Genomic DNA, 18,427 nt, shown 5'->3' with positions numbered 1-18,427 from the left:
TTGGGGGCTGCTGGGGGTCACAGTCTCACTCCTGCTGCCAGGATGCCGCTGCCGGCTGGGATAAAGCTGCTCCTGGGCAGGGAAGACTGTCATTCTCCCCAGCAGGCGTCCAGAGCCTCCCCACCCCCTGCAAGCCTGCCTGGGGCAGGAATATGTTCCCCCAGCCAGCCACGAGGCACCTCTCCCCGTAGCAGCATGCCCGCTCACCTCTTTTCCCTATCTATGCCAGAGATGTAGCCCTGTGCCCTGACCCCACAGGGACCCCCTCTCTGCTTGCAGGGATGCAGGCAGCGACAGGGACGTTGGGGGCCGGGAGGGAGCAGAGTCCTAAGCCGCGGGCCAAAGGCATGCAGGTGACCCGGGTCAGCCTCTGCCGGGGACCGAGCGACCGGGGGGGTCGCGTCTTAGCAAAGCGGGGATGACGGCGGCCCCACACCCGGCGGCCCCACACCCAGCACCCCGCTGGGGAGCGGGGGGACTGTGGCCCGGGAGGGGTGAAGAAGGGCTGGGGAGTGCCGGAGCGGCGCCGGCCCGGGGAGGAGGCGGTAGCCCAGGAGCTGGGGCTGCCCGCAGCGGGGCGGCCCCGGAGGGCCGGGCCGGGCGCGGCCGGAGGCGGGCACGGCGGCACCGCCGGAGGCGAACCGGCACCGCGGGCACACCGGGACGGGCACCGCCGGGGGCACAGCGCCGGGGCCGGCTCGGGGCGGGCACCGCCGGGGCGGCGCGGTGGACGGAGCCGGTACCCGGTACGCGATGCGTGCGGGCGGGGAGGCGCCGCACCAGGTGCTGGGCCGGCTGCGGTTCCTGCTGCAGTGCAGCGAGTGCTTCCGCCGCGCCCGGGCGCTGCCCGCCGCGCTCTGCTACGTGCCGCGGGAGGTGCAGTACAAGATCTGCAAGGACCCCGCCGCCGCCGCCGCCGCCGCCGCCCGCAGCCTGCTCAGCGTCTGGGACAGCCCGGGGCCGGCGCGGGGCGGCAAGCGGGCGGCGCGGGCCACCATCGAGGTGCGGAAGGGCGGCTGCCTCCGCGCCACCGGCGAGGAGTACTGCAACGGCGCCGGGCTCTGGGTCAAGCTCAGCAAGGTAACGGCGGGACGTGCCCCGCCGTGCAGTTGGGAGCCGCCCGTCGGGTCCCGGCGGTGGTGACAAGCCGGGATGTGCTTTCAGGAGCAGCTGGAGGAGTACACGAGCAGCCATGAGCTGGCTGAGGGCTGGCTCCTGGCGCAGAGGTTTGGAGAAGGAGGAGATAAGTTGGTGCCGGTTGAGTCCGTAGAGAAGATCCAGTGGCAGCACCAAACACTCGGGGTTGATTATAAACCCGCGGTCAGGTATGGTCCCAGCCTGCTGCACCCCAGACAGGGACCGGGCTGTGGGAGCTGGAGGCGCGTGTGGCTGGTACCCACAGAGCACATGCGACTCAACCATCCCAAATCCCCTGGGCACGTGCAGCACAGCCCCCCTCACTCCCTCCAGCGCAGGTGGGACACTTCCCTGCGGAGCCACCTGCAGGCAGGAGGGTGCCCCCTCTAATCCAGGCTAATCCTGTTTGCTTGTGGCAGCACCTGCACAGGATAAAAAACATGCCAGGGGGTTTCTGAGGCACTTGGGTTTGGGCTGAGCGATGTTACAGAGGTAATGCAGTGATGAGAGAGCTCATAGTTTATTTTCATGACAGAAGGCCATGTGCAGGGCTGGATTCCCCTGCTCTGTCCCAGCCTGCACCCGGCTGCAGGGATGCTCTCATCCTGCTCACAGCGGTTCCTGCAGCCCCTGGGTGCCATCACCTCTGCTGCCTCCCACTCCCAGCTAAGGCAGTAACACTTGGGCATGCTGAGTACTGACCCATCTTTTCCCTTGTGTGACTTCTCTGCTGGTGCTGCTTCAGCTGGGAACAAGTGGTGGACCTGACGTACTCCGTGCGCCTCGGAGAGAAGCCCAGATTCATAGAGCAAGATGAGGCTGCGGTGCAGAAGTTTCGGTACAAGTGCATCTCCTAGAGTGTATTGCAGCACCCCAAGGGGTGGCCAGCCAGGACCTGGATATGCCTGTGGGGTCAGGACTGGCTTCAGGGTTGGGAGTGAGGAGGATGGGTGCCATGAGATGCCTTTTACGTTGATGCCATTTGACACTGCTCAAGCGAAGATGGCCTTTGCTCCACAGAGCATCAGAGTGACCGTGTGGTGCTGTTCCCACTGGGGTGGGGTGGCCATAAACACCTGTCGTGGTGGTGGTGAGATACGGCTGTGCCATCTGCCTGCAGCGGGGACAGCTGCCTGGCACCATCCCAATGCGGTGACCATGAGATGCTGCAGCCGGTCTGAGCTGGGGCACCTGAATAGTGCTGGTGGGCATGTTTGGGGCGCAGCCTGGTCTCCCTGTCCTGTTAACACGGAGTCCCCCCGCAGGTCCGTGCCCCCGGGCTGGAGCTACGAGCACGACATGGAGCTGGGGCGCTTCCTGTACAATCACAGCGAGAGGGAGCTGCAGCGCAGGGACTGCACCAAGGAGCACCTCAGCAGTGTCGAGGTCTCCTCGCAGGCGGTGCGTCGCAGGGCTCCTCCACGGCTTAAAATTGGTGTGAAACACACGAGCATCACCGCAGCTGCGGGGAGGAGCAGCTGGCAGTGGCTGTCCCCTCTGAGAGGGGCAGGGGATGGTGGTGAGGTTTTGCTGCTCTAGCGAGGCTGCGAGGAGTTGGGCATCTGGAGCAAAACTCCATTTTGTCTCTAGGGTGCTGTAAGGGGTCCATGGCCATGCCCAGCTTGCTCTGTGCGGGAACCACCATCCACCTGCAGCCCAGCGAACCGAGGGGTTGGCCTGGCCCTGACATCCTCTGGCCCAGGGGTGGCCATGGTGTGACCAAGGATGCTCAGCTCCCTCCCTCCACTCGCTGTACTCTTGCAGGAGGACTGCAGCGCGGCTCATCTGACCGACAACCAGACATACACCTTCTGGGAGAGCAACGGGCCTCCAGGGCAGCACTGGGTGCGGCTTAACATGAAGAAAGGCACCATTGTCAAGTGAGACCTCAGGGTGCCCCCCCTCACTGGCAGCTGTGCCAGGGACAGGCAGGGTGTGGGGCAAAACACCATCTTCCTCTTGAAAGCAGCTTTCCCCGGGCTGCAGCTGGGGGCTCTGGGTTGAGGTGGGGGACAGCTGCTCCCAGATGCACCCCAGGAGGACATAGCCTTGCCCTCAGCCCTGGAACATGTCCAAGGGCATCTCCATGCCCAGGCAGCTCAGGAGGGGAGGACAACGCTGTCCATTGCTCTTCTCATCCCCAGGAAGCTGTGGCTGATGCTGGACGGTCAGGACAGCTCCTACATCCCCAGGCGGGTGGCCGTGTATGGCGGGGCTCCGAACAGGCTGCAGCACCTGAGAACAGTCCTTATTAAGGAGTGAGTAATGAGCAAGGAGCAGCCTGGGTCCAGCTTGAACCAAACACCCAGGCTGTCTCTGCATCCCGAGCAGATGCTATGGAAAGGGCTGGGGTCAGTCCTGAGTGACCCGCCAGTGACGGTGGCTCTCTGCGGGTCCCTGGATGCAGGTTACATCTGTCCCCGCAAGCGTGGTGGCCCCCCGCCTCCATGTGTCAGCTGAGCGCCTTCGTCTCCGCTCCTGCTCCTCATTCGTGCTGCGGCAGCTAGACTGCAGCATGCTTCCTCCTGCTTAGTGACTTTGGGGGTCTTTCCTCCTCCTCCTCCTTGCCTCTGGGGACACGTGCCGCTACCGTCTCCTTTCTGAGCACCTCTGCCGTGCTGTAGCCGAGAAGTCCTGTAGTGCTTCACCTCTCCCTCTTCCCTCTGGCTCTGCAGCACCCTTCTCGAGGCAGGCGGGGGTTTACACAGGGGTGCGAAGATCTCCTCCTCCTTCCCCAGAACTTGCCTGTTTGCCTTTTTTTGGCTGAGTAGTGAGATTTGTCTTTGAAGAAGCATCCATGAGACCGCCGAGGTCTCTTCCCTGGTGTTAGGAGCCAACTCCTCGCTGCATCTGGGCAGTGGCAGTAGTTTTTCCCCACACGCCTATATGTCTTTGACAGGACTTTGCCAAAGGCTTTGGAAATACAAGTGAATCACTTACCACATCACTCATCTCCACAAATCCCTGTTCCCTTCAAAACACATCATCCTTGTGTGACCAGCTCGGCTTGAAGGATGGTTGTGCCAATGCAAGATGCACCAGGACCCCCCGGGAACTGCATCATGCTCTCGGCCATCTCGCCTTTCTGTTCTGCTTTGAATTTATGCTCTTTTCTGGCTCTTTGCATGTGGCTTCCACCTTCTTCAGGATGTCTCTGTGCCTCTGACAGCCTCTTCTTTTCGCTTGGTCCCCTCCTGCCGCAGCCCCAGTGAGGCGGAGGAACTTTAGCCACGGGTAGCAGCGCATCCTTGGCTGGGCAGTCAGAGTGGCCCGTGCCTTGCTGGCCGCCTTGCAGCTCTGCTATCTCCCTCCGTGCTGTGTGCAGGAACAGCTTCCAGGACATCTGCATCCTCCGTGACATGAAGACCCACCTGCCGGTGCTGGAGATCCGCATCCTGGAGTGCCGGGGTGAGCCTGCGCTGCTGGGACTGGGGCTGCCAGCCCAGCCCGGCCCTAAACCTGCAGCTGGTCCCAGCACCTGTGGCTCTTCCTGCTGCACTGGTTGCTTTTTGGGGTCTGTTGGAGGAAAAGCTGGGGAATGAGCTTCATTTGGGATGCTGTAGGCACTGGGGACTTCTTGCCCCCAGTTGCAGCATCTGAGCCATGCCGGTTACACAGCTGTAGCTGCACATACAGCATCGCTGTCCTTTCTTGGCAGACCAAGGGTACAATGTCCGCCTGCGAGGGATTAAGATCAAGTCCTTCTGGGAGTGGGACCTGATCCTCAATGCCGACATGTTCCAGCCAGCCCGGCTTGTGCGCTACCCTCTCCTGGAAGGGGTGGATGCTGACGTGCTGTACCGGCGGGCCACGCTCATTCAGAGGTATGGCACTGGGATGGCACTGTCTCTGCAGCAAGGCAGGGCCCCAAGGACTGTGCCCTGGCCTCTAGCAGGGGGTTGCACATGTCTCGCTTAAAGTCTGCCACCTCCTTTCCCATGTGCAGCAGGGACTTTGGCTTGCTGCTCCCCATCCGAACATGGCTGCTTCCAGTGCCTGGGGAGCACGGTGCCAGCACAGGGCAAGGGAAACCTGCAATGTGGAGTCTCCCACCCCACTGCCTGCAGGGCAGCCCCAGGTTGGGGTCGGCACTGGCCCCATGAAGAGACCCTCTGCAGCGAGTCAGCTGCAGTGCTGCAGCGTGGGCTGGGCTGCCCTCCTTTGCAGATTTTTCTTGGGGAGTACAGAATAAAGCACGTGGCTAGAGGGTGCCCATTGGGTGCTCCCCTTGGTGTGCCAGGGTCCCTCCATGGCCTGGAGGAGACCCACGTGCAGGGAGCGTGGCGCCCGGGCTTGGTGCATGCCTGGGGCTGTCCGCAGTGAGACGCCACGGGTGTATCAGGCTCCACACGTCCGCCAACCCCCTTGCATCCTCATGCTGCTCCTCTCCGGTCTCCAGGTTCGTCCAGCTCCTCGACAGTGTCCTGCATTACCTGATCCCCCTCTCCGAGGACAGCATTGGCACCTTCAATGCACTCAGGGTGAGCATTTGCCAGGCTCCCCTGGGATGGTTCTGGTAGGAGCATCTCGTCACGGGCTCTGCTGTTTTCCCCACAGGCTATGGCGTGTTCCCCTTGATCCGATGGGGACAGACCAGCCCAGGGCTCATACTGAGAGCTGCTGTGCTGGGCATTGCCGGAGGGATGGGGGAGCTGAGCATCCCCTGTGACACTGGGGGGGGGCTGTGCTCGGGGAGGGGGAAAGAGGGCACATGGCAGCAGGATCAAGCCTCTAAGCATCCCTGCTCATCCCCTGATAGAGCATGAAGCCGTTCCTGCTGCTGTCCAAGCAGAGCGCAGCCCTCATCACCCACTGTCTCCAGTCCTCGGAGACCACCCCCCCTCACACCCTGCCAAAGCTGTACATCAACCGGCATCTGGCCCGGGAGCACCGTGTCAACCCCGCGCTGGATCCCAGCTGCAGGAACACCGTCTTCACGCAGGTACGGCAATGCCATGCCCCATGCTGGGTACCTGCCAACGCAGCATCACTTGCCCCCACTGTGTCTCATCCCCTTTCCGTTCTGCTCCTCTCCAGCTGTACAAAGGCCTCAGATCTTCCAAGAACAATCAGCCCCTAGACTACAGGTAGGTCTTCACGTCACATTTGTGCGGTGTCACCTCCCCGGAGCAGGGTGTGGGGGGGATGCCAGGTGCTGATGGCTCTCTTGGAGGAGGGGGGTGCATGGGGCTGTTTCTTCCCCACAGGTGGCCCCTGAGCTACAGCCAGTGGTGGGAGTGCGAGTTCATCATGGAGGGCATCGTCGACAATGGTGAGAGCTCTCCCCTCCCACCTGGGGCTCTCCCGTGGGCTTTCTCATGCTGGGGGGCAGCTCGGTGGGTCGCCCACTGAGGCAGGGTGCCCACGCTGTCCCCGTTGCTCTGTGGGAGGCAGCCCCGCTCTGCACACATGGGGTGGTCCCTGCATCTCCCCTACGCCTCCAGCGCTGCCCCTGCCCCATGGAGTGGGGGTGGCTTGGCCAGATCCTGCAGCTCAGTGTCTGGCCCCAGTGTGTCAGGCACTAATCAGCCTCCACCCCCATTGCAGGTGGTGGTTTTCGGGACAGCCTGTCAGACGTGTCAGAGGAGCTGTGTCCCAGCTCGGGCGATGTCCCTGTGCCCCTGCCCTTCTTCGTGCGCACCTCCAACCAGGTTTGGCACCCTGCTGTCCGCCTGTCCTGGCCCCAGGGGGAAATCCAGAAGAGCCTAGGGGCTTGTCCCTCAGTTGCAATATTTTGGGGTGTTAGTCCTGTCTTAATGCTTGCAGGGTTATTGGTCGTGGGGGCTGTGCTTGTTCCCGGGTGGTTGAGATCTCCTGGAAGGTTCTAAAGGGCAGGAGAGGCAGGCGGAGAGGTGATGGAGAGGGAGGCTGCAGGCTGGGCTGGTCGCATCTGTGTCCGCGGGTCCTAAGCCTCTCTCCCACAGGGTAACAGCAGCAGCGACAGCAGGGACATGTACGTCCCCAACCCCTCCTGCAAGGACTTCCCCAAGTACGAGTGGATTGGGCAGCTGATGGGAGCAGCCCTGCGGAGCAAAGAGTTTCTGGTGAGCACAGCAGAGCCTCCCCGGCTGGCGAGGGGTGAAGGAGGGACATGGGAAGGACGTACATTTCTGCTCCCTCTGGCAGATTCTGGCTCTGCCAGCACTGGTGTGGAAGCAGCTGGTAGGGGAGGAGGTCAGCTGGAGCAAAGACTTTGCCGCCGTGGACTCGGAGCTGGTGAGTGGGGCTGGGGACTGGCAGGGCAGTGCCATATGCTTCTGTGGCTGCTCCGGCTCTGCCTTGATGGCTTTTGCCTGTTGGGATTGCAGGTGAAGCTGCTGCAGGTGCTGGAGGGGGTGGACAGGGAAGACTTCGAGTTCATGTTCGGCAGAGAGCTGACCTACACAATGGTGCGGAGTGACCAGCGTGTGGTGGAGCTGATCCCCAATGGCAGCAGCACTGTGGTGCGCTATGAGGACCGCAAGGAGTTCATCCGCCGGGTGCAGAAGGCTCGGCTGGAGGAGAGCAAGGAGCAGGTAACTGGAGTGGCTCCAAGGGCACCCTGCCCCTGTGGCAAGCCCTCCTGTACCTGTGGGGTTGGTGGCTACGAAAACGTGTCCCCAAAACCAGCTCCAGCTGGGCGGTTCCTCCATGCATCCCATACCCAGGATGCCCATGAGACCCCAGGACCAACTCTGGGGTCCTGTGGTCCCTGCCCCCAGTGCCCTGGCTGGCTGCCCTGGGCTCAGACCTGTCACAGTGACATGGAACCCCCCCTGTCCCCCCTGAAGATCGCAGCCATGCGTGCTGGGCTGCTCCGTGTGGTGCCCCAGCCTGTGCTGGACCTGCTCACCTGGCAGCAGCTGGAGAGGAAGGTCTGCGGGGACCCCGAGATCACAGTGGCCGAACTGCAGAGGTTCAGTAAGTGCCAGGGCCATCCCACAGGTGCTCCCAGCCCCCTGCGTGGGCAGGGGCTCCCTTCAACAATGCTCATCCTGCGCATGCATCCTGCCCCATGCTGAGTCCCTGGTTGTGGGGTGTCAGGGAGCCTCGGGGAGGATGAGCCAGAGGGATCCTGGATAGGGCTGGGATGCTTCAGGTTTAGCTGCCAACCCTACCAGTCCCCACTCTGGTCCCTCTGGACCTTGGCAACTGTGAGCAGAGGTGAACGGCCACCCTGCAGACTGGGACCCACAGTTCTCTGCCTGCCTTTGTGCAGGGTTCCAGCCCCGCTTGGGGTGCTGGGGGCTCACTGAGAGCAGAGGGTCTCCTCCTCTCCTGCCTCTGCTCTGGGCTCTCACAGAAGGGCAGGATGGACATGTTGCGTGTTAATTTGCTTTGCTGGGAGTTTCAAACGAAGCTGTTGCATGTTCCTTGTCGCAGTCACATTTGAGGACTTTCCCTCTGGCGACATCCGTATCCAGAACTTCTTGGAAGCACTCAACAACTTCACCAGTGGTGAGTGACCCCAAGCCTTCCCCCGCTCTTCACATGCAGTGGGGTGGGCCAGGGGACGGGGCACCCATTGCCCTGGGAGTCGGTTGGAGTCATCCCGCCTGGCCCTTACTGGGATGCTGAGAGCAACCCTTAGCTTTGCCCTGTGCTCCTGGGATACTTCTGCAAGGGCAGACCCTGCCACGACAGCAGTGACTGGGATGGTCCTGTCCTTGTCCCTGAGACCTGAGCCCTGTCCTTCCCCTCAGAGGATCTCAGCCGCTTCCTTAAGTTTGTCACTGGCCGGAGCCGCCTCCCAGTTCAGATCGCTGTCTACCCAGAAAGGGAAAAGTGAGTCGGTCCTGCCTGGGCTGGGGTCCCTGCGCTGGGCTGGGGTCCCTGTGCTGTGCCCGGGCCTGACTCTCTCTCCTTTCTCCCAAGCTTGAACGCACTGGACCTGATGCCACAGGCCTCCACGTGCTCCTGCAGCTTCTTCTTGCCCAACTATTCCTCGTGAGTCAAGCTGGGGACAGGGGATGGGGACATTCCCCGCTCCCTGGGACTGGCATTGGGGTCCTCTCCCAGGCTCCCCAGGTCCTGCCCCAGGGGACATCCGGGCAGGTGTGGGGAGGGAAGTGTGGGGCTCTCGGTGCTCGTCATGGCTGTGACCCAGTGTTCCTCCCCACCCAGGGCCAAGGCCTGTGAGGAGCTGCTGCGGTACGCTGTGTACAACTGCATGTCCATCGACACTGACAAGAACCCCTGGGATGAGTGAGGCCCCCCAGGCGCCCCATGCCATGGGAGCTGCCCACCCCAGGGACACTGGATGCAATAAAACTGCAGGGCCGGATCCTGCCCCAGGTCCTGTTTGTGTCCGTGCTTCTCGAGGGCTGGGACTGGAGCATGTTTGGCCAGTGCTGCAACTGGGGGACCAGCATGGCACTGCCTGCTGGGTGCTGCACCGGCACGGGGTGCTGCGGGGCGGAGAGCATGGTGTGCACCTGGGGGCTGCGGGTCCTGTCCCCTCTCCGCACACGGTGTGCGTGGGGAGCGCGGCCACAAAGTGCCGCCCCCCGAGAACCGCCCCGCTGCCACGCGCACCCTGCAGGCTGCCCGCCCCCCCCGCACCCTGCCTGCAGCTCCTCCGCACTCCCTGCCTGCAGCCCCACCTCCGGCCGCCTGGGGGCGCTGTGCCGCCGAGCCCCTCCCGCGGCCCAGCAGGCATCCATGACTCGGTGCTCTGCAGCCTGGGATCCTTCCTTCCGTGTTCTTCTCGCTGACCTGGCTGGGAGGAGCCGACCGCAGCAAGGCGAGGATGGGGATCGAGCCTATCGGCGCTCTACTGCCCCGTCCGTGATTGACCCGCTCGGCTCTCTGCGCGCACGCGCATTGTGCGCCGGCGCCGCCATTCCTGTCCTGTCAGTGAGGAGCTGGGAGCCGGCGGCCGGCAGAGCGGAGGTAACGGCGAGGCGAGGGGAGGCTCGGCGCCTCCGCACGGGCTGGAAGGGGCGCGGGGGAGGCGAAGAGCCGACGCACTCCTCTGAGAAGCGCTGGCGGCTAAAGTTGGGTCAGCCTGAACCGAACCGGTCTTTGCCTGGCTCGGCCTGGCGCGGCCCGGGCCTGCCCGGTTCTGCCGTAGTTGAGTGAGGCCTTGACCCTGTGCTCTCTCTGCAGCATGGAGTTCCAGGCTGTGGTGATGGCGGCGGGGGGAGGTTCCCGTATGACGGACCTGACATCCAGCATCCCGAAGCCGCTGCTCCCCGTGGGCAACCGACCCCTGCTCTGGTACCCGCTGAACCTCCTCGAGCGCGCTGGCTTCGAAGGTGAGGCGTGACGGTGGCTTGAGGTGGGGGCGGAGACGACGTGCTTACCCTGGCCTCTTCAGGCTTCCCGGGGCCACCTTTGCCACTCCTGTTTGTCGTCCCCTGTCCCGTTGTTCTAATGTTGTTCTAACTCGTGTCACAGATGCTCTGTTGATTGGGATAGTTGCTTTAGCAGGAGGTGTCTTTGCACTGGAGCTGTGCTATTGGCCCACGTCACACCCTTTCCTAAAGTGCAGGTTGCACCTCCTGTGCCTGCGCCCCCTTCCCCCTCTTCTGCCCTCGCCAAGGCTTTTCCCATCTATATGCTTTTCCCAACGTTGGTGGTGTTCCCAGTGTTGTTAACCAGGAGTCTGTCACTCGTTTCTTTGAATTATTAATGAGAGTAGCGTGAGAAGCGTGTCAGCTCTCTTGGGATATCGTTTGGCTTGTTGTTTCGGCCTGACCTGAAGTTCAGGGTTACTTGTTCTGTTTGAGGTATTTAGTCCTTATTGCTGCAGCATGGAGTCAAGTGCTAGTTTTTGGACAGAACAGGGCAGGGGAAAGTGGTAGACTTGTAATGCTCACCCATGGGCCTTGTTTCATGGGAGGGCTAAAATGGTATTTAGTGAGGTTCTTTAGTGTTCTCTGGGTTTAGGTTTTTGTTTACCTTTTGAGTGGTGGACCAAATCTTTCTGTGGTGTTCTCCCGCTACTTATAAAACTTCTTCCTGATACCTTTCATGGCTCTGTTTTTTCATGTGTGTATTTGTCCTTTGCCTTTCTGCTTTTCTGTTTTTCCTTCTTCTGCATGACTGTGTGATTATTCTATACTTCATCTGAAGAATGTGGCGTTTTTTCCTGGCTGCTTCTTTTCTCTGTGAAGATGTAGAGATCAGCTCATGGTTATCCATGTCAGCCTCTTACACTTTCAGTGTGAAGGAACAAAAGAAAGAGCAAACTTAAGACGTTGCCTTTATTTTGTTTCATTAAGGAATCCTTAAGAACTTTTTTCCCTTGGAATTGCTTTTTGCCTGTTGTTTGTTGAGTCTGCTTTCCGAATGTCCACTTTCTTTGACTACTCTCTTGTCTCTTTTTTTGTTAAGATTATACTTTTATCCCGTGATATGGATATATGGGTAGTTCAGAGCTTCTCTGTAACCAGTCTTGTGCTTTGTGTGGCTCTTTATAACTGTTCAGAAATAACCGTTTCCGCTTGGTGCTCTTGACTACTAGTAGGTGGTGTTATGGTCAGATCTTTCCCCTTTCTCACACATAGCTCTGCGGCTTATCTATCCCCTGCGAAATGGACGTGCAGGGTTGTATGTGCAGCTTCAGCAAGCAAGCTGCCACCTTCCTGCTCCTCTCTTGCTTCTGTCTCCTGACCAATCTGTATGTTTCTGTGTTAATATTCCACTAGCATGAATTCTCTCTCTGGATCATAATTCTTAGTATTACAGGAGGCTTTAGTTCCCCATACTTGCTTATATTAGTAAGTAGGTGTTCCACGGTCTAATTCACTGTGTCCCTTCTGTCCAAGCTACAAGTGCTTCATCTCTCCTAAAACATATTAGGGGACCTTTGTCCAGCTCACCAGATTTATGCTGAACTGTGGGCTTATAACTTCCACCTGACACCAATTTGTCGTCCATTCGTTACTTCTTTCCCCAATTCAAGGTGTGCTTTCAATCCCTTTCTCTAGGTTCTTCAGCCTGTTTTGAGTCCAAGTTGGCATCCAGTACGGGAGTGGGAGGGGAGCCCTCCCGTATCTCTGGTACCAAACTGCCACATGGTTTTCATGTTTACAGTTCCTTCCTCTTTTCTGTTAACAGATTCAGAATGAGTTCAGTTTTGAATGATACAGATTTATTCTTTGTGTGTTTTCATCTTGCCACAGGAACTTCCTAGGCTGAGGGCTCTATTATTTCCTATAAATCTCTATTAAAATTCCATGTGGAATATGATGTTGGGGCTTTTTTGGGGGCTGGGACATTTTTATTTGAGGCTTTGACTCTTGCTTTTCCTTCCAGTTCTTGAGGCCAGGGGAAAAGGTTTCTTGCTGTTTTGTTTTCTCAGTCTTTTCTTTGCAGAGCTTCCGTTCTCACATTCTTAATTTTGAAAAATATGCTTTCATGCCACTGTTGATATCCTTCAAATATGTATTTACCTTTTTTTTTATAGATAGAATGAGTTTGTTGCTCACGTATTACTTCACTCTCCTGCCAAGCTGGTGCTGGGAAATAGTTTAACGATTGTATTGTAATGTTGTGGTTGGTGGTGTTGTCTGCAGAGGATTTTACAGGATCAGGGAGGGCAAAAGACAAAGCTCTAAAGTGTCGGTGACATTAATGCAGGGTCTCATTGGTCTGTTTGAGGACATGCGGTTTGAGGTCACTCACTAACAACAGAAGACGTTTCTGTTCTACCTTGCTATACTTATGCTACTCACATGCATGTATTCCTTTCAGTAACAATCCTCTACCCACACAAAGCAGGAGAGATTGTTTTCATATTCATTAGGAGTTTAATTCTCTTCTTCAAAAGTTACTATTGCCAAAAGAGCTTGGTTCATCGGAGAACCCAATTATGCTACTCAAGCCATTTGACAGTTCCATCGTGCTTCTTAAATAAAAAGTGAGTGTATCCTATTTGTGATGAATTTTTTTTTTGCTTGATCTCATCCCACTTTCCTCTCTCCTAGAGGTCATTGTGATTACAAGGAAGGAAATCCAAAAGATGTTAAACTTGGACACAAAAATGAAGCTGGATTTTGTGTGCATCAGTGACAATGTGGACATGGGTACAGCAGATTCACTGAGGCATATTCACCAGAAAATTAAGGTATTACTGTCTTTTATTGAACTTGCCTGGAAGACATTTGTTTATAATAATATTTTTTTTCATTGTGCTTTAAGAGCTGTCTCATGTAATAATATTGCTTGTAACTGAATTTCCTGATCTTCAGAAGAGCTGAATTTTGTGAAGGTCACCTCATGGGGGAACTCAAACAAAGACTCTAAATGACTAGAATTGACAGCTAGGAAGGCTGGAGCAGATCCAGGCTGGACACTGGCTGATTCTTAGTCATGTTAGCTTTCTGGCAGGTTAATTAAAAGGTTGTATTTGTTCATACAATTTTTGATATGATGTGTGATAGCTGTTGTCCACATAGTGCCTAGGGAAGTAGTCTGCACAAATGTTCATTGTCCTCTTAGCTTAAGCAATACGCTGCTATGTAAGGAAGCTTCTCTTCAGTTCTTGGCCCTGCCATAGGCTTGTCTGCACCGTTAGGCAAGTGACTTGCTCTGTGCTTCAGTTTTCTGCTTTTGCTGTGCTTTTGCTGGCTTGGTCATATGGTAAGCTCTTCAATAAACAGTGCCCAAATGTGATAAAGGGCTGCTGTTCTAAGAAAAATGCCAGTTTATAGAATTTTAATTTCCAGCTGCACAATTAAAACACTCCCATGTAAGGCAGAAATGCTGCTCCGAGCTCTTACCGTGATCTGGGATGGAGTTTTGTTTTTGTCGTTGTCATACTCTTAATCTGATTTGTTCGCTGTCTGTTTAGGCCATCTTAGCCAAATTGGCTGTTTAAATAAAGGCTTCAAAAGAACATCAATGAACCGTTTAAGTCCTGAGGTGCCTTTTTGTCTTTAGGCTCTTTTTGAAGGTAATAAACTGTAGTATAACAGGCTGTGTGCTCCCAAGAGAGAGATTCCAGTTGAGACAAGATGTAACTTTCTAGGCAAATATGGGTGTCTGCGTGGCACAAGAAGAGAGATTCTGCAAGGGATTAGTGCACAGACTAGAATAATTTAGAGGGCGAAGAGAAGATATAAAAAGGAAAAGCAAAATCAACAAAATCAGTTTAACTTAACTGTACGTTTCCATCGTGGAGAATCACACTCTGTCATAACTCAGTTTGGCAGTATTTTTTAAATATGTGCATGCAGTAAGGAAATACCTCTGCACTGCAAATTGTGACCCTTGCCTTACAGTTTTATTGCCTGATCAGAGCGATCAGTCTGGCTGTCTGTGTGTCCCTCTTTTTGATAATCCAGGCGAGTTTGCTTAGGGGGAGGCCTGGGAGACAATGGTAAACTGCGTGGGGGTAAGAAAATAGACTGTGTCCTCAGAAGCACAGTGTTGATCTTCTGTTTATTTTTCAGAAAAAAGGCTTAGAGAAAATGTGAGGTAGTATTGAAAAACACACAGCTTTTCTTCAGTCAGCTGCCTGTGTATGAATGGCAGCAACTGCTTCTGCCCTCTTTATTCCATGTCTTGCTTGTCTGGCCAGAGAGGACAAAGTGGTCTCTTATTTGAAATAAGCCTATACTAAGTTCTTGAGCAGATTGCTGCACTGTATATTTTGGAGTCATTCCTCTAGTAAATGCATACCACCAGTACACCTCTTACAGGGTATACCGTCTCCTGTGTGATACAGGTGAGAGAAAGAACTACATAGTAGAGGTAGCTGAAAAGCTGCAGTATGTTGGGTATGTCTACAGTATAGCAGGAGAAGGATCTCACTGAAGAATGCCCTGGTGAAAACAACTGCTGCTTGTGGCCATAGTTTGCTGGCAGGCTTTTTGCAACTCATGCCAAAAGTCTGATGAGGAGTTTAAACTGGTTGCTGAAACTTTTATTTGTTGCAAATTGAGTTAATTGCCCACAGACAGAAGAGCAAGTATGCTCAATAAAAATGAGGTAACATGGCATGGTATAGACAACTTGCCTGTGTGCAATGCAAGTGACATGGAGTAAAGCCAAGATTATAAATGCACCATAAGAAATGTGTCTAAAGCTAGCTGAACTGCTGATCACAAATCCTGAGATGTGCATGAATGTTGAACCGCTCCAAAACATAAAAATCTCATGACTTTCTGCCTTGTCTGTCATTTGACTGAGGGAGTTACACCAGCGCAGGATTGCTGCTTGCTGTGCCTGCAGTTGCAGGCCTTTTTGCTGTGTTGTACCTTGGTTAATGAAGCTTGATACTTTAAAGATTAGATGTCAAGATTAGTTTTACAGAATTGCGTTCGGTAGTAGCATGAAAATACATACGTGCAAAGCCTGTAAGGGCTGAGGGAAGGTAGTTTGCATTGTTGTTTTATCACTTTCTGGTGCTGGCATTTTTGGGTGCAGGTAAGCCTGACTGTCTTGGTTCACAGTAACAAGCAGCTGACTCCTGTCTCTTTCCTGGTGGGTCAGATATTCATGGGAGCAAAGGAAGCCTGTTCAAGTTTTTGTTTGCTGTTTGCCCACTCCACACACAGAGGATTTTTTTGACATCTTTACTTCAAGAGTTGATATAGTAGATGCATGCTCTTTGCTCTACTGGAACTCTTTGTGTTATTTTTGGCTGTCTCAGCCTACACCTGATTGACAAGGTAGCAGCTTCATTAGGCTTTTTTATATTCATTACAAGTCTGAATGTATCCTGTTCTTGGATCCTTCACACAATAAAGATATCATGCTAAACTTGATTCCTAAAGGCACCTGCTTGAGAAGTAATGAACAACAGAGAACTTGGTCCCATAAGTTCCACTTTTTGGGTTTGTACGCTTGGGTGTCAGTCTGGCTTGTTCTTTACCAGTAGTTCTTTAATTGACTTATGTGGTGGGGTGTTTTTGTTTGTTTTTATTTAAATGTTCAATTCTGATGTCTGAATAGCTAACACCATTGACCAGTTTGTCTTCACAACTGTGTGGCTGAGAACTGAAGTTTAAAGAGATGCAGTAATTTACATTAAAGAAATTCGCAACAATCCTGGAAACTGGACATCTGTCCCAAGTCTCTCATGGTTTTGTGCACAAGATCATCTTTCTATACTGTGTGCGTATTGCATACTCTGTTTCCCCACCTTGAAAAAGCCAGCAGGACAGGAGATTAAACACAAGTTGAAACTATTTTAAATGGAAACTACAGAAATAGAAACTTCAGTAGAGCTGCAGTCCAATTTCTGAATTGTGAGTGTTGAGCTTTTTTTCAGTGTGCGCTAGATTATAACTTTAAAAAGGTTCTCAATTTGGGAATGCATCGGTCCAGATGTAAGTAACTGAAAAATCATTTTGCAGCATATGAAGTAGAAACTGAGAGGGATTTTTTTGTCTGTATGTATTTTATTTTTTTCATTAGGTAATATTACACTTATTGATGTTTTACTCTAATTTATTAATGTCCAGCACTTAAAATTATGTTGTCAAAAAGTGCATATAGGAGTTACTCATTGATTTCTTAAATGTTTTGTTTCATACAGGGATATGGAAACAATTTGTTTAAGGACTTTGTTACAACTATTGATGAGATCCCTTAATTGCTTTCCTGTGGACAATCCCAGAATTTCACTAGAATGCTGTTGGTTTCAGGATCCTGCTATAGTCTGTGTACTTTATGGCAGTTTCCATGGCTATCATTTTAATGTCCAGTCTTTGGGTTTTTTATGTACTTTCAATATTACTGTCAGTTTTATTCTTTTGGCCCTTTAAGTTCCTAGTTTTCTTCTCATCTTTTGCGGGACTGATAATGTGTGGCTTTTAAAAATATGAAAATTAAGCTGCAAGGTCTTAATTCTTTTCTCATTTATATATAGGATTGAAAATGGTAGAACATAGACTATGTAGACTGATGGTTGATGGAATTGTAGTAATGCTCTTGTTGAAACTGCAGCTTTACCACCGTGGGGGTGTTTACAGGTCTCTGTCACTTCGTGATCTAGCCTAAACAGAGAAACAAGCCGGCCTTCCATGCCTGTAGGTTTGGATTGATGACCTTTCCTGGTCATGAAGAGTGAAGAGAGCTCCCCTATTCCAGATGGGACCTTGGCAAGAAGATGGTATATATAGGAATTTAATGTATTTTGGAAGTTGAAGATCTGCTTCTGTAGCTGAGTAAATTTGTTACAGGAACATCAATTTTATTTATTTATTTTAAATGCCTTCTGACTTCCATTTTCTTTCAGTTGTTCACATACACAATTATACTAGAGTAATTCTGAAGTGATTTACTCTTTGAGTTATTGCCTTACCCGCAGCATGGAAATGAGACAGGTCCAGCAAGACTTACAGGACACAAAAAGAGGCACTACCATGGATTTCTTCAGCTGTGTGCCTGTCAGCTTTTGAAAAGCTGTGCAAAGTAGTGGAAAAAACCTTTCACTAAATCTTTTGAAGACAATGAAGAGCTATGATAAAGCAAGCAACTTTGATGGATTGTAACAAGCAATGAATCAAGCAGTTATATCCTTAGGTTCCAAATCTGTTAAAGCAGTGCTCTCATGCAATTTGCTCAATCCGGTATCTTTATGTTGAACTTGTAAAATATTGCTGTAATTTCATGTCTGTTTTCAAGAATCATTGTCAATAATTACTTTGAAACTTCAGAAAATTATTTTTATAGATTAAATAACAAAATCAGCTCTCTCTAAGTCTGTAATATGTAAATACCCCCTCATACAATGTACATTAGTAAAAGCAGACTATGAGCTCGTTAGGGCAGAATCTATGCTTTCCTTTGTTTCTGAAGGACATATGTTTTAGTCTCCTCCTTTGGTTTGAGCCATGTTGCTATTGTCTTAATCTATTATTTGCCTTAAAGAATATTCTTGACCTGTCAGGGAGTGCTTGAAATAAAAAAGTTAGTTAGCATACGTTTAAAAAACTGTTTTTGTATGAAATGTAAATCAAACTCCCTCCTTCATTAAATCTTATTTTGCCCATCCATTTTTTTTCCTGTCACTTTCTGATTCTGCTCTCTTAAGATATCTTTCCTACTTCATCAATCACTTAAGCTGTTACTTGTCACTGTTTCATCCATTACAGGCATGGGAGGCACATAGCCTTTGCATGCTTTGCTAAGGAGCCTGTAGAATTTGTAAGGGGGAAGAAATAATTTGCTTTCTTAAGAGTCAGAGTGTCTAAAGGGTAAACTTTCATTAGGGACAAATGAGCGAACAGTTTTGATGTAAGGATGGCTTAATCTAGCCCTAAGCATGAACAACTGAATACCTCTTCCATAGATGATAAGACACTAAACTTGCTCTGGATTTGTCTTTCATTTTCCTCACACATGGTATTTCAAG

At 53.0% G+C, this 18,427-nt stretch overlaps 2 protein-coding genes across 2 annotated transcripts in view; both read left to right on the top strand.

Moving 5' to 3' along the window:
• Positions 1 to 753: 753 nt before the first annotated feature.
• On the top strand, positions 754 to 9,325 carry LOC104256785 (E3 ubiquitin-protein ligase HECTD3-like). Its single transcript, XM_059821944.1, has 21 exons — positions 754 to 1,080; positions 1,165 to 1,325; positions 1,883 to 1,975; positions 2,403 to 2,538; positions 2,902 to 3,017; positions 3,282 to 3,395; positions 4,463 to 4,545; positions 4,796 to 4,961; positions 5,537 to 5,618; positions 5,897 to 6,079; positions 6,175 to 6,224; positions 6,345 to 6,409; positions 6,685 to 6,788; positions 7,062 to 7,181; positions 7,264 to 7,353; positions 7,446 to 7,652; positions 7,908 to 8,037; positions 8,500 to 8,574; positions 8,820 to 8,901; positions 8,992 to 9,063; positions 9,241 to 9,325. Exons 1-21 carry the CDS (start codon positions 754 to 756, stop codon positions 9,323 to 9,325), a joined length of 2,541 nt encoding a protein of 846 aa, XP_059677927.1.
• Positions 9,326 to 9,994: 669 nt separating this feature from the next.
• The window catches only part of EIF2B3 (eukaryotic translation initiation factor 2B subunit gamma), a 104,375-nt gene continuing 95,942 nt past the window's right edge, over positions 9,995 to 18,427 (top strand). The window contains exons 1-3 of the mRNA XM_059822030.1: positions 9,995 to 10,008; positions 10,225 to 10,373; positions 13,050 to 13,189. Coding sequence (XP_059678013.1) covers positions 10,226 to 10,373; positions 13,050 to 13,189 — 288 coding nt within the window. The 5' untranslated portion in view covers positions 9,995 to 10,008; position 10,225. The remainder of the gene's footprint in view (positions 10,009 to 10,224; positions 10,374 to 13,049; positions 13,190 to 18,427) is intronic.

This window comes from Gavia stellata, chromosome 10 (genome assembly GCF_030936135.1).
Source record: "Gavia stellata isolate bGavSte3 chromosome 10, bGavSte3.hap2, whole genome shotgun sequence".
In the NCBI taxonomy this organism is placed as follows: domain Eukaryota; kingdom Metazoa; phylum Chordata; class Aves; order Gaviiformes; family Gaviidae; genus Gavia; species Gavia stellata.
This window is presented reverse-complemented; position numbering and strand designations above follow the sequence as displayed.

What these genes read in the sequence shown, in the direction of transcription:
- LOC104256785 (XM_059821944.1), top strand. Translation starts at nt 754, where the DNA reads ATGCGTGCGGGCGGGGAGGCGCCGCACCAGGTGCTGGGCCGGCTGCGG. An exon ending in GGCCGAACTGCAGAGGTTCA is followed by an intron (nt 8,038 to 8,499) that starts GTAAGTGCCAGG and finishes TCCTTGTCGCAG; the next exon opens with TCACATTTGAGGACTTTCCC. An exon ending in TTCTTGCCCAACTATTCCTC is followed by an intron (nt 9,064 to 9,240) that starts GTGAGTCAAGCT and finishes CTCCCCACCCAG; the next exon opens with GGCCAAGGCCTGTGAGGAGC.